The 14,458-nt window shown below is 62.3% G+C and overlaps 1 protein-coding gene across 1 annotated transcript in view; it reads right to left on the bottom strand.

Annotated features, from left to right (window-relative positions):
- Nucleotides 1-1,172: 1,172 nt before the first annotated feature.
- The window catches only part of SH3TC1 (SH3 domain and tetratricopeptide repeats 1), a 44,471-nt gene continuing 31,185 nt past the window's right edge, over nt 1,173-14,458 (bottom strand). Inside the window, exons 11-18 of the mRNA XM_021677621.1 lie at nt 13,564-13,605; nt 10,271-11,926; nt 8,059-8,239; nt 6,914-7,064; nt 5,692-5,814; nt 4,847-4,997; nt 3,807-4,003; nt 1,173-1,479 (exon numbers count right to left, since the gene is read on the bottom strand). Of these exons, the coding sequence (XP_021533296.1) occupies nt 1,222-1,479; nt 3,807-4,003; nt 4,847-4,997; nt 5,692-5,814; nt 6,914-7,064; nt 8,059-8,239; nt 10,271-11,926; nt 13,564-13,605 (2,759 nt within the window). The 3' untranslated portion in view covers nt 1,173-1,221. The remainder of the gene's footprint in view (nt 1,480-3,806; nt 4,004-4,846; nt 4,998-5,691; nt 5,815-6,913; nt 7,065-8,058; nt 8,240-10,270; nt 11,927-13,563; nt 13,606-14,458) is intronic.

Raw genomic sequence — 14,458 nt, 5'->3', positions numbered from 1 at the left:
TGGTGGGAGCGGCCAGGACGGGGCCTGCAGGCCACCTCTGAGCCGGGCAGGGGCTGGGGGCTCCCCTGGACCCCAGGGACAGTAAGGATGGTGGAGACCCCCTGCCTCCCTTCCTCGGGGCCTTCCCGGCTCTTCCGCCTCTCCTGGGCGCAGAGCCAAACCCAGAGCTCTGCCCACCGGCCAGTCCCTCTGCTGGCCTCGGTTTCCCCTTCTGCTAAAGGAGGGTCTCAGAGAAGGGGAAACAAGAAGTGATGTTTTCGGGGCACAGGGGTCCACGAGATGAAGATGTTTTCCAACTAAGTGGAGGCGGTGTTTACACAACACCGTAAATACACAAAATGCCACTGAATGGTCCACTTTAAATGGTTAATTTTATGTAGATTTCACCGTATTTAACAAAATAAATTAAAGAGAGGAGATTGAAATAACGCCGTGTGGGTGAGAGCCAGCCAGGAGACCCACGGCCTCGCTGGGCCTCAGTGTCCCTGCCAGTAAATTGAGGGTCCCCGGCACTTGGCGGCCCCGATGCGCCTTTAAACATGCTCAGCAGCAGGCTTTGCACACAGGCCCGGTGAGGCTGGGCCAGAGGACAATCAGGTCGGGGAGCACTGGGGCCACCTTCCCCTTGCCTGTCTCTGTTGCCTTCGGGACACTGACGTGCTAACACTCTGTTCTCGGACCCGCCCTTGGGTCCTACGGCAGATGCATCCCTTGGGGCAGGCGGGCAGGTGGTACACTCGGCCCCACCTACCTGCTGTGTGATGGTGGGCCGGGCACCTACCCTCTCTGTGCCTCCATCTCCTCCACTGGAAATGAAGACGGTACCAGCCCCAACCGTGCAGGCCCCGTGAGGGCAGTTTGAGGGCTACAGGCAGGGCCAGAGCCAGACACACAGCGAGGGCATGGGCAAGGGAGAAAGAAGATGCCCAGGGAACCCCACAGCCACCTTCACTCTGACGTGGGGGAACTGGGTGTGGGGGGCCGGCAGGGGGCCAGTCCTTCCAGCTCATCGCCGCGGACGAGGTGCAGCCGCAGGGTGGTCCCCGGGGACGGGGCCTGGGCCCTGGGCACTCCCCTGGAGGCAGAGTGGGGGACGGGGCCTTGCAGGTTCGAGCAGACTCCTGCAAAATCACGTATTGCTATGGGACCCCCACCTCCATGCCTCCATTTCCCAGAAAATGAGCCTCGCAGAGACACTAGGAGAGGTGGGGACAGCGGTCCTCAGGGCGGGGTGCTGGGGGCCAGCCAGGGCGCCCGCCCCCAGCACCGCTCCGGGGCCAGGTTGACCCTGCGGATGTTGAGCTCTGTGGCAAAGGTCCTGGCCTTCTGGTAGAAGAAGAGGGACTTCTCGCGGTCCAGGAGAAAGTTGTGGTAGATGGTGGCCAGACGCGTGTAGATCTTCATCTGGGCCTTCTTGTTGCCCAGGTCTACCGCCGCGGCCAGCGCTAGCTGGTAGTACCCGGCCGCGTCGAAGGGGTCCTGAAGGGGAGATGGCGTTTTGCCAGACTCGGCACTAATGCGCCTGGGTGCGGGCGGGGGCTTGCCCGTGCCCAGCCTCCCCGACCTGCCCACCCCCAGCCCCTCCTGAGGGAGCGCTAAACTCAGACCCTGCCCTTCCCTGCGCCGCTCGGAATGGGAGGGCTTCCTGGAGGAGGGGACATCCCAAGTAAGGAACTGGCCACAGCGGGTGCTCGCTTGGGGGGGGTGTGTATCTGCGTGTGTGTGCATGCCTGTCCTGTACGGGGCCACAGGGAGCCTCTCTGCCTCCTGGGCGTGTGCCGGAGGGGAGGAAGTAGGCCCGCGGCCCCTGATGGAATTCCAAGATCTCCTCGTGGTGAAGACAGACGTGGTGCTGACGGTGGTCATGGCAGGGAGGCCCCTTGACCCCAGCCTCCCGGGCCCAGGGACCTTTCCTTCTTGCACCATGAGACCGTGGAGAGATAAGGTCCTGTCCCCAGAGCCTGGGCATCAGGTCAGGCACCCTGGGCCCAGCTCCCTGACTCTTGTCTTGGACAAGTGTGTTCACCTCTCCAGCCTCAGTTTCCCCTTCTTGTGCAGAACTGCTTAGTCACCAATCTCATAGAACCTGGGGTTCTAAGCTCTATGTGGCCCCATCCTCAGATGACCCAGGGGTCAGGAGCATTATGTCACAGACGACCGAGGGCTCTGGGTATAAGGAGCGCAGCTGAGGTGGGCCACAGGCCTGCCCGACCCCAGCCTCCACGGCCCCTGCACGGGGGAGGGCCCAGCCCAGAGCCTAGCCTGGGACAGCAGGCACAGACATGGAGCACAGTCACTGGGTCAGACGGTGTGGGTTCCGAGGTCCCGGGCACTGGATCCCCACCATGCGGCTCCCAATCCCTACTCTGATTAACGGACCATGCCCGGCCTCAGTCTCTGCCCTGTCCTGTGGGGGCACCTCTCTTCTAGAACTATAAAGCATGTGAAGAGCCAACCACACAGAGCTGGGATTACACAGAGGCTGGGTCACATACAGCCTGGGTCACAGATCCTGGATCACACAGAGCTTGAATCACACAGAACCTGGTTGTCACAGAGCCTGGATCACACAGAGCCTGGATCACACAGATACTAGATTGCACAGAGCCTAGATATCACAGAGCCTGGGTCACACAGAGCTTGGATCACACAGAACCTGGTTGTCACAGAGCCTGGATCACACAGAGTCTAGATTGCACAGAGCCTGGATATCACAGAGCCTGGGTCACACACAGCCTAGATCACACAGAGTCTGGATGGCACATGGCCTGGATCACACAGAGCCTAGATCGCACAGAGCCTGGAATCACAGAGCCTGGATATCAAAAGCCTGGGTCACACAGAGCCTGGATCACAAAGAGCCTGGAGGGCACAGAGCTAGGATCATAAGAGCCTGGATGGCACATGGCACATGATCTAGACAGAGTCTAGATCACACAGAGCCTGGATGGCACAGAGCCTGGATCACAGAGAACCTAGGTCGTGCAGAGCTTGGATCACACAAAGCCTGGATCGCAAGGAGATTGGATGGCACAGAGCCTAGATCACACAGAGCTTGGATCACACAGAGTCTGGATATCACAGAGCCTGGGTCATGCAGAGCCTGGATCACACAGACTGGATGGCACATGGCCTGGATCACACAGAGTCTAGATCGTACAGAGCCTGGAATCACAGAGCCTGGATATCACAGAGCCTGGATCACACAGACTGGAATGCAGTGAGGCTAAGCTGCAGTACCCACCACTGCCCACAAGCTCCCCCAGAACTGTGGGACTCTGACATAGCAGGAGGCCGCAATGACCACCTCTGACCACCAGGTGTCACTAGTGCATAGCCAAGGCTGCCCCAGGCAGGGAGCTGGGGGCCACCAACTGGGTGGGGGTCTTCCAGTGCCCCCCCTGCTCCTAGATGGCATTCAGGGGGGAGGTGGAGGGGGAGAAGTCAGCCCTGGGCTGGGGCGCACCCCTTCAGCCGACACGGCGCAGGGCCGCGGTGCAGTGCCATGCTATCCCTAGGGTGGGGCGATGGGCATCGGTGGGCGTAGGGGAGCGAGGGAGACCTCTCCAGGCTCTGGTCTGTGTCCACTGCGGGGCTGGGAGCGGATGGGGGAGAGGCCCCGGCTCCAGGGCCTGGGACGGTGTCTGCTGACCACGCCTGCTCCTCACGGCCTGGCCTGGAGCTCCGCGGGGCAGACACGGGGGCCAACGCTGGAGGAGGGCGGGACCCCGACCTGGGGTTCTGCGTGCGACCCCACACCAAGAGGGACCCAAGTGCCCCGAGCCCTGCCCCCCGCCCCCACCCACCTTCAGATCGTAGAAGATGATGTCGCCGAGCACCAGATACACTTTCACATAGTACAGGGTCTCCTCATCAAACTGCAGGGGCGAGCTGCAGAGTGACAGAGCCTTGAGGTAGAAGTGCTCCGCCAGCTCGCCGTGGCCCAGCCGCTGGTGCAGGGCCGCCAGCCGGTGGTAGGCCACTCGCTCGTTCAGCCGGTCCCCTAGGGATGCAGGGGAGGGGGCGCGCGTGAGGTCACAGCTGCAGGGGTGGGGGGCACAGACCAGCTCCGGCCCCCACGCCCACACTGTCTCAAAGCTCCAGCCAGTCACTTCCCGTCCCAAGACTCAGTCTTCCCGTCTACACAGCGGACCCAGTACTGCCTGCGCCCTGTCCACGTCAGGAAGGTGGACATCCCAGCTCTGTGTCTGCACACGGCTGCCTGGAGGGGGTGACAGCAGGCCCCAGAGTCAGGCAGTCTGTGCATCGCCAAGCACTGGGACTCCGGCCAACCTGCAGACACGACAGGGCCCCTCCCTGCTGCATTAGCAGGAGTCCCCTCCCCCCACCCTCCCCCCACCTGTCTCCAGGTCCCTGCCCGTTCCCCGTGGGGCCTGCACACACACCCTGCTGCACACCCACTGCGTGTCTCTCTCTGGGGTGCTGGGACAGAGGGTGCCCGGCATCGAGGGGACCGGGGTGTGGCCAGCCAGGAACAGTGGGGCCGGCAGAGTGCGGTGACGGACACCAGTAAGGCATGGCATGTGTGCAGGGACGGGAGAGAAGCCTGGGTGTCCACAATGCAGGGCCACCAGCCGGCCTCCCGGTCAGCCGGGAGAGAGGCGGAGGAAGCCACAGAGCGGACACGTAGCGAGTGGGACACTTCCTGAGAGTCCCCGACCCGTCCCCCAGGCAGATTTGGGGCCTCTCAGCCCAGCCCCCCGGCAGGAGAGAGGGCAGCTGCAGCCCCAAGCAGCCCCGCAGGCGTCCTGGGCTTCGGCCTCCTATGCCCACCCTGCAGGTGCCGGAGGCGGAGGCCCCGCGGGGGCCGGTGTGCAGGGCTCACCCCGGGTGATGCTCAGCGCCAGGGCCACGTGGGCGAACTCCAGGCCCTCGTGGGGTGACTCCAGCTCGGCCAGCAGCGCCACCAGCTTGTTGCACAACCGCAGCTCCACCTCCTGGTTCCCTGTGGTCACGGCCAGTGGCAGCGCCCGATCCTGCCGCACAGGCAGTTGTCAGGCCTTGCCCACTGCGGCCGGCCCGACCCAGGACCGCTCCAGGGCCCTGAACACACGCAGGGAGCTTCCACCCCTCCATCCCTGCGTCTGTATTCAGCTCTGGCCCCCAAGGGCAGAGGGGGAGGCCCTGACAGTCCCAGGGCCACTGGGCCTTGAGCAAGCTGGGGTGTGACCTGCAGCCCATCTCAGTGACCTCAGACCGCCCCCCACCCCCCGGGCGACGAGAGCCTGACCAGGAGGGTCCAACACCCCTCCGCGCTCTAAAAACGCATGTCTCTCTGTACCCCAGGGCTGAGCTGCACGCCGTGAGCCGGGCAGGCAGGGAGAAGCCGGCCTCCTTGGGAGGCTCCTACAGCCCTGGGCCCCAGTGCCGGTCCCCCCACTGACGTGCTGTCCTGTCTCTCTGAGCCTCAGCTTCCTCATCTGCAAGACGGAGCAGGACTCGCCTCCCAGCTGTTTGAGGACCTGTAAGCCTGAAGCTGCCTCTGTCCCTCAAACAGTCCCTCCTTTCTCCTTCCCTCCCAGGTTGGGGGTGGGGGTCCAGATCACCCCAGGTGAAACCACCGAGAAACAAAGTGAGTGCATGGGGCAGCCCTCCAGTCCAGGTGGGAGGCCTCTGCCAGCCCACTCCTATGCCTCGGCCCTTGAGGCCCACCCTCGTCACCCAGCTCACCCGGTAGAAGGACACTGCTTTCTCTCGCTCCCAGGTCCCATTGAAGAAGATGTCCCCAGCCGCCTCAAACAGCTCCAGCCCCAGGTTGGGGTCCCCCGTGTACAGGGCCGCATTCTGTGCCACCTGTGGGCATGCAGGAACTCTCATGAGACCCACAGTGCTCTGGAGGGAGCTCACAGCCTCCCCAGCCGCCCCCAGGCCCTTGAGGCGGCCCTGAGGATGCACGACACGTGCGCTGGGTGTCTCTTTCCTCTCCCACACCTCCGTCCCTCAGCAGGGACTGGCCTGTTTCCAGCCCCTGTGCAGCTGGGGACATCAGCTCCCACTACGTAGCAGGGGGAGCCCCATCCAGCTGGGGCCCCGGGAGTCGGCAGGTGTGGGCTGCTGAGGACTCTGGGACGGAGCTCGGAGGGGGCTCTGAGTCCTGCCGGCCGCTCCCGGACCCTGGCGTTCTCTCCTCCGGCTTCCCCTCTACTATTTATTTTCCTCCGCGGCCCTTGGCAACACCTGCCCGTCTCTCCCACCAGATGCTAAGGCTGTTGGTTCTCCAATGCATCCAGGGCCCAGCAAGGTGCCTGGCGCGTAACAGGTGCTCAACAAGCACCAGGAGTGGACAGGAGTGGGCTGGCCCCGCGGGCAATCCAGAACCCGCCACACTCCCATGCACCTCTGGCCTTCACCACCACACCCCTGTCCGCAGCCCCGAGGTGGCCCCGAGTCAGAGCTGTCAGAACTGCCCTCCCCGCCCCCCGCAGCCATCCGCTCCCGCTCTGGGATCCTCAGCCCCTGGCCCAGGGAAGTACACACCAGGTGCTCAAAAATGGAAACACTCATGAGCCTCATGAGTCTCTCAATTTACTCAAAATCATGTCACGTTTGGGAACTCAGCTGGAAATGGAGCTCCCGTGATGAATGCATTTTTTAAGGGGACAGGCCATATGCTGCCAAAGCAAGTTCTTCTGTGTGTCAGTCGAGTGAACACATCATCTGCACGTTTACTGAGCACTTGCTGTGTACCAACACAGTGGTGGGCGCGGTGAGGGGCACAGGCGTCTGGGCCCCGGGGGCTGGGATTGTTGTGGAAAATGCTGGCGGGCGGGGCGTCCAGGGTGGGGGTGGCAGGGGCGGCTGGCAAGCAGCAGGTGCCCGCAGCGGGTTGGGGATGAGGGAGCAAGCGAGCCGGGGAGCGGAGTGTGCACGCACGCGCCCCACGCCCTTGCACCTGGATGTAGAGATCCACCAGCTCGTTCTGCTGGAGGATGTAGTAGATCTTCCCTGCCTGCAGCCAGGCATGCGCCTCCTTCTCCTTCTTCTGGAGGTCGATGAAGATCCCCAGACTGCGCTTGGTGTAGTCCAGCGCGGACTTGTAGGCCCTGGAATTCGAGCGGGCCGGTCAGAGCGGGTGTCCCCAGGCCCGCGGCCTGCAAGCAGGCATGCCAGGCTCTTCCCAGTGCCTGTCGGGTGACTTCTGTGCATCCGGCAACAGTAAAAGACACTCTCTGGAGGGAACGGGGAGGAGGAGCAGACCACCCTCTCTGCACCCCACCCCGACTCCCCAGACACGGGCCCGCCCGACCCCTCCAGCCACAGCCTGGAACATCAGCGCTGGGCAGAGATTTACAGATAATGTAGGCCAGCGGTTCCCAAACTCAGGTAGGATTGTAGGGCCCTGCTCCCAGAGATTCGGACTCAGCAGGTCTGGGGTGGGGCCTGGGACTGTGCATTCCCAGGAGGCTCCCAGGTGATGTGGATGCCGCTGATCCAGGGACCCTGCTTTGAGAAGCATCGATCAAGGTCACTGTCCATTAGTCCTGCTGTGAAACTGAGGCCCAAGGGTGTGGGGTGGAGGCCGAGATGGGCCCATGGCTCCTTCCCTGCCTCTCAGTGAGTCCCCAGAGGTGATCTGTGATCTTCCCGGGCCGTCCGTTACCCCATCTGATCAGGATGCTCAGTGTGGGCATCACCCCGGACAGGTGACCCTGAAACTCTGCCCACAGGAAGCAGGCAGGACAGCCAGCTACCTCTCCGTGGATGAGAATCCTTCAGGTCCATGTGGCCACTGTGTGTGTCATCCGAGGGGACAGTTGGGGACAGGCTGCCCGGCCCAGAGCTGGACTGGCCAGAGGAGACTCAGGGCAGGCAGAGGTCAGCTTACTAAAGCCACCAGGACAGGAAGAATGGCCCAGAAACGCACACGCTGCCTCCATCGGGAGGTCGGGAGGTGTGTGGGCGGAGGACAGCTATCCTGGGACCCACGAGCCCTGGTCGGGACGACCCCCAGGCCCGCCGACTCAGAGCCTGTCTGACACCAGGAATGAAACAGTCCCTAAGGAGAGGTTGCCCCCCGATCGGGGCCGGTGTCCTTACCGCTCAGTGCCCAGCGACAGGTAGAGCTGGCTGAGGGTCTCCAGGAGCTGGCCCTCCAGCACCTTGTCGGCCACCCTGCCGGCCAGCGAGAGCTGAAACTCGTGGTAGACGACGCACTGGGCCTTACTGGGCAAGACTCTGCTGTAGAAGTGACACAGTTGCTGGACGGCTCGCAGCTGGCCTGGGCGGGGGTACAGGAGGAGCACGTCACCATCGTGCATTGCAGTGACATGGGACATCTGCAGGGCTCAAAGGCCCCCGCTGTGTGCCTGCGTCTTCCGTGCCTCCAGCCGGGGTCGTGGCAGGTGGGGAAACTGAGCTCAGACAGGCTAGGCCCCCTGCTCAAGGTCGAGCAGCTGAGGCGCACCGTGGGGAGCCCAGGCAGGGCATGTCACAGACACGCTGCTGACCACTTCCACGATTCCCAGGCCTGGGGGTCCTGGCCAGCCCCTCCCAGCACGCCTTGCAGCCTGCCTCTGCTTCCCAAGACCCCTCCTGGCCAGACAGGGGCTGCCTTCGCACCACACTGACTGGCAGACAGCATCAGCCTCCCCACGCGGCAGGTGGGCACGCTAAGTCCGAAGCAGAGTACCGGGTCTGGAGCACACAGCGCACGGTGGGGCTGGGATTCAGACCCAGCTTCCAGCTCCTTGACGGAGCCGGGCTCCGAGCCCACAGCCTTACTTGCCTCGCCTGAACCAGGGGGCTGAGGGCGGTCGAGCGCTTTCCCCACTAAACCGATCCAGACATCAAGGAGGACACAGACGATCAGAACAACCCCGTGACCCATGCGACCTCACACGTCCTATTCTCCAGGACAGATCATGTGCCGAGTCCCAGAGCAATTCTCAGTACATGTGAGGGGACGGGCGTCTTACAGAGCATGGAACGAGACCAGAAATCAGTAGGAAGGAAGTTCGGGAAATTCACGGGTATGTGGGTGCAAAAAACGTGCTCCTAAATAGCCCGCGGCTCACGGAAGACATCACAACAGGAACTCGATGGTGTTTGGAGATGAGTGGAGATAAAAGCACAACATACCCAAACCTACAGGATGCAGGACTGCAGCATTTAGAGGGACTTTCTAGCTCTAAATGCCTACATTAAAAAAGAAAAATTTCAGATAAAAAATTTAAACTTCCACCAAAAAGAGGAGGTAACTAGACCCAGAGCAAGCAAAAGGAACAAAAAAGGTTCAAGAGCAGAGATAAAATAGTAACATCGAGAAGAGAAAAACCGAGAGAGAAAATGAATGAAACTGAATGAAGGATCTTCGGGAAGATGAGCAAAACGGACTCATCTTTAGCCAGACCAGAAGAAAAGCTGTAAAGTTGTCAGAATCTGCAGTGAATGAGGGGGCATTAGCACCAATCTGACAGAAACGAAAGGCACAGAAGAGGATGAACAATTTATGCTGACAAAGGTCAACCTCAATAAAACGGACAAACCTAGGGAGACACAAGCTACCAAAACCAGCTCAGAGAGGATGGAGCGACCCTCAGTGTCCTTGAGGTTTAGCACGGGGGGAGGGGGACAGCGGGCCTTGTGAGCGCAGCCAGGACCTGCCCGAGGCTGCAGGGCACGTGTAGGGACCCGGCTCTTGGTTCCTCCTGGGGGTCCAGAGGGTCCCCTTCCAGGCTCAGTGAGTGTCCTCTATCCCTCAGTGGCTCCCCAGTGCCAGCCCACAGTCTGGATTCCCTGGCCCCTGCTTGGGTTTTCACCACCCACCACCCAATGCACCCATCCCAAACTCTGCATCTCCCTGCATGGCCCAGCCTCTCACCCCAGAGCCTTTGCATGGGTTGCACCTTCTGCCTGCCCTCCATGCCATGCTTGGCTAAACCCTCCTCAACCCTGAGGTCCCATGAGCCGGGGCCAGAGCCTCCCATCATCACAAGGAGTACCCCCTTTTGTGTCTCCTGTGACTTGGGCATCAGTTTCCCACATTTGGCCACCAGCGGAGCCTGCACAGAGCCTGGCGTGCTCCGAGAGCCGCCCCCCAGCCAGCCTCAAAGGCACCTGCAAGTATCTGCAGGTTTCCACCACTCAACACTCTGGATGCTGGGAAAACCACCGCTTGCCTCCAGGTCGCAAACCCCGGGCGTGCTCTGGGCAGACATGGAAAGAAAACACGTTATCTCCCAGGAAGCCGGCGCGTGGACCCCGACCCGGGGAAGAGTGGGGCCGGGAACCGGGCGCGGCTGATGCTTACCCTCCAAGTGGTCCGTCTCCACGGCGACCAGAAAGGCCCACTCGTAGTAGCACTTGCCCTGTCGGGCGAGGGCCCTGCGGGTGTACAGGTGGCCCAGCCTCAAGAGCACCCAGGTGAAGTCCTGGCCGCGCTCCCTGCCGGGCAGCCGCGAGAAGAGCTTCACGGCCTCCAGGTGGTAGTGCTGGGCCAGGCCCCCCGCGCCGACCTGCAGGCACAAGGCCCCGAAATTGGCCAGGACCACCGCTTGGTTCCGCAGCTGGCCCCGGGTCCTGGCCACTCGCAGGGCGCGGTAGTAGCCCTCGGCCGCCTGCCGGGTCCTGCCCGTCCTCCTCAGGGCCACAGCCGCCACGTTGGCGATCACGCCCTCCTGGTCCACGCTGGCCACCGCCACATCCAGGACGGACTCGAGGATGTCCAGGGCCACCGTGCTCTGGCCGTGAAGCACGTACAACCAGGCCAGCGCCACCACGTAGTCCACGGCCAGGCGGCCGCCGGCGCCCGCGGCCGCGTCCACGGCCTGCGTCATGCAGGAGATGGCCCTGGCCTGCTGCCCGTGGTGGCTGTGCAGCCGGGCCAGGCTGGCGCAGAGGGGGCCGCGCAGGGGGCCTGAGGCCGCCGAGGCCAGTGCCCGCCGGAGGTAGTGCGCTGTCTGGGAGGGCGGCCGGTGGCGCCGGGGCGAGTTCCGGAGGACCAGGTCCGCGCTCCGGAGCGAGCCGCCCGGCGAGCCGCGGGCCCGCAGCGAGGCTGCCCTGACGCAGCTGAGCACCAGGTGTGGCAGGCACTGGCGGCTGTAGATGTCGGCCAGGAGCAGGTAGCCGTCCGCGGGCCAGCTGGCCTCCGGGGAGCCCGAGGCCGCGTGCAGCAGCAGCAGCCTCTCCAGGAAGGGCAGCGCCCCCTCGGGCTGCTTGAGGCGGGCGTGGTGCTTGGCCAGCAGGAAGCAGGCCCGGGCCTCGGCCTGGGGGCTCTGGCAGAGGATGGCCCGGCGCAGGGCGTGCCTCAGGAGCTCCGACTCGGCCTCGGTGCTGCAGACGTGGCCGGGCGTCCCCAGGAGCAGGGCCGAGGCTTTGGGCACCACCTGCGCACACCTGTCCCTGTTCTTCTGCTTCAGGTGAATGGTGGCCAGGTTGGCGTACACGGCCACCACCAGGAAGAGGTCGCCAAAGCGGCCCCCCAGCGCCCCCAGAGCCTCCTCGAAGTACACGCGGGCCTGGGACAGCTTGAGCCTGCGCACACACAGCCGCCCCAGGAGGAAGCAGAGCCTGGCGAGGGCCATGGGGAAGCCGGCTTTCTTGGCTGCCGCCCGGGCCTGTGCCAAGTGCCCGGCCAGCTCCTTCTCGTCGCTGAAGCCACAGAACAGGGTGCTCAGCCCCGGCAGGGAGAGGTCGTACAGGCCACGGAAGCAGGCCTTGTACCCAGGCGCGTCCAGGAACAGCAGCAGCGAGCCCAGGGCCTCCGGGTGGGCCCAGTCGGCCCCCGCGTCCAAGCAGAAGGAGGGCTCCTCGCTGTCCCGTGAGCTTGCATCACTGGACGCCGTGCACAGACCCCAGGACACCGGCTCCTCGGGGCAGCCCCGGCCGGACTTGCATTGTTCTAGAACATTCTTCACCTTCTGGAGGGTCTCACGTGGCTCTGGGTACAGGCAAGGCTGAGGCATTTCTGCAAAGCACCAACCCCCCCGGATGGATTAGAGTCTGATCGGGGTCCAGACTGGGATAGGGACATCCCTCTGAGCCTCATTGTCCCTGTCAGGTACTGCCTGAGCCTCCCCTACCTGAGCACCAAAATTCACGTGAAACGCCAAGCCCAGAGCCCAGAGCCCAGCACTCAGGGGGAGCTCAAACACGGTTACAAGAAAAAGGATCGGTTTGGCCAAGCTTTTCACCCGGTAACCCCTTCCTATGCTTCCCGTTTGAAAGCACTGCTCTGCGATCACTCGGAGTCCTTTCCCCTCCAGAAAGAATTAAAGCCACTTAACGGACAGACGCGTCCACATTCCCGGCTACAACCGCCTCCGCGGGAGTTCCCAGTGCTTGGGGGTCTCCTGTCAGGTGCAGGACCCCCGTGAAAAATCATTATGAGCCAATCAGAGCTATGTGTCAGCAGGTGCTCACAAGCAACCCACAGAACAGACGAAACCCGCACCGCTGGAGGACAGCGATGTCTGTGTCCCTCTGTCCAGCTCTGGTCTGGGGCCATGTCTGGTAGGAAAGATGAGGAATGGCTTCCAGACCCCCGGGTCTCCACCTTCCCCCTGGCTGGTTTGAGAATCCGAGGTCCATAGCTACTAAAGGGACAAGGTGCTGGAGAATCTGGGGACGCCCACTGCCCAAAGCGCCCGCCCACCGGACTGTTGGCTTTGGACGGAGCCAGTGCCCGAAGGCACATCCAGGGCTGAGCTTCCTGTTGGGAAAACATGAGCTTAAAGAGGAATGTGTTTGGAAGGAAAGAACCAGCATCTAAAGACTCTTGTGTTTTGAGTTCACATGCAAAAAATATGTTCAGAACTAACTCTCTTTATTAGTCTATAAAGGCTAGGAATAAAAAAGAATTCAGTGTGGTTCAGGGGCAAATGTCTGACCTGACTACCTGATGTGTGGGTGTGAATGTGCCCCCACCCCCTCCAACGCTGGCAGGTCCTGCCTCCCCTCACTTAGCAAGCCCCGGGCTGCAGGGAGGGCCCGGGAGTAGCCCTGGAATATCCAGAACCTTCCTTGTCCAATACCCAAAGTGGCCCTTCCCTGTTTGCGTCTAGGTGGACCCCATTCCCAAGGAACCCCAACGGGACCTCGGGCATTCAAGTTCCCAGGATCTCCCCGATGCAGACCCTCTGTGGGGGGACGAGATGGTGGTGTGGAAGGAGGAGGGGGTCTCCCTTAACCAGCTCCCAGGGGGAAGAAGAGGCGGATCCTAGAGGGATTTCTGCAGCACAAAGCTCCAAATACAGGCCCTATACCCCCTTCACCCTCTCAAAGCAGAGAATTTCAGCTGGTCTAGGTTTCAAGAAAGGAACCATGGTCAGGCATGGGTTCAGGCAATGGAGAGGACGCCCCCACCTTAGGTGGAGGGCTGGCGTGTTCACGGGGGACCCACTACCACAGCAGCGGGGGGCTTCACCTTTACCTCATCCACCTCCCCTGCAGGGCCGGACGCCCCACCTGCCCGCCCTCCCCCACGAAGGTGTGAGGTCCCGGCCCAGCACCCCATCTGTACCCAGCCCTGCAGCCTCTGCCTGGCATCATCCCCCAAGGCCCCGCCCGTCCCCATAGGAACTCTGCCCTGTGGAAAGAACCTACCTTGTTCTTCCAGCTGGTCAAACTCGGCTTCTTCTAATCTGTCTGAAATGGGGGAGAAGCGAAGTGTCACCCTCGGCCAGCACCTCTGGGAGGGGCCATGTCGGCAAGGGGTGGTGACACCAGGACCGGAACACTCGGGCAGCCTGAGGGGCTGTGGAGCTAGGGGATCCCCCGGTCGGTCGAGGGGCTGAGAACCCCCATCTTGCAGGCTCTGCCCCACCCCACCCTCTCCAGAGGCCGCGTGCTTCTGCAGCCACTGCTCTGGGAACTGGGGTGCGCTGCCCACCGTGGGCAGCCCTCGGCCTCACGGGCTGTCCCCGGGAACAGTGGGGAGCTCCACTGCGCCCCCACCCTCCTCTCGCCAGGGCCAGCCCTTCCTAAGCCTCGCTTTCCACCTCCTGAGAATGGGCCGACGCTAGCAGCTGGCTGGGAAAAGTCGTATGAGGTGTGAAGGCAGCTACGACAAACGTGCAGGCTCGCGGGAAGCTCTGTGGCCCCTGGAGGAAGAGGACCCCCAGAACGCCCCCCCTGCACTGAGGGGTGCCGACAGCCTTCCTAAAACAGAAGACATCGCATGCCAGGCTGGCTTAAGCCTTATACGCTCAGCTGAAATCTAAGTTTGCCTGTTTAGAGAAACCAATCTGTGGGAACCTAGAAAGTTTACCTCTGCTGTTGGTGGAGAAGCTCCCGCAGTGTGCATCAGCACGTAGACCGCGAGCAATATGTGTATGTGTGTGTGCGCGTGCACACGTGTGATGGTGTGTGCATGTCTGTGCATGCATGATGTGTAGGTGTGTGCACATGTGATGTGTGTGTGCATGTGTGTGCACGTGTGATGTGTAGGTATGTGCATATGTGTGTCGTGTGGTGTGTAGGTGTGTGCATGTGTGATGTG

This window comes from Neomonachus schauinslandi, chromosome 2, assembly GCF_002201575.2.
Source record: "Neomonachus schauinslandi chromosome 2, ASM220157v2, whole genome shotgun sequence".
Lineage (NCBI taxonomy): Eukaryota > Metazoa > Chordata > Mammalia > Carnivora > Phocidae > Neomonachus > Neomonachus schauinslandi.
The sequence above is the reverse complement of the archived record's forward strand: the minus strand, read 5'-3'. Positions and strand labels throughout refer to the sequence as shown.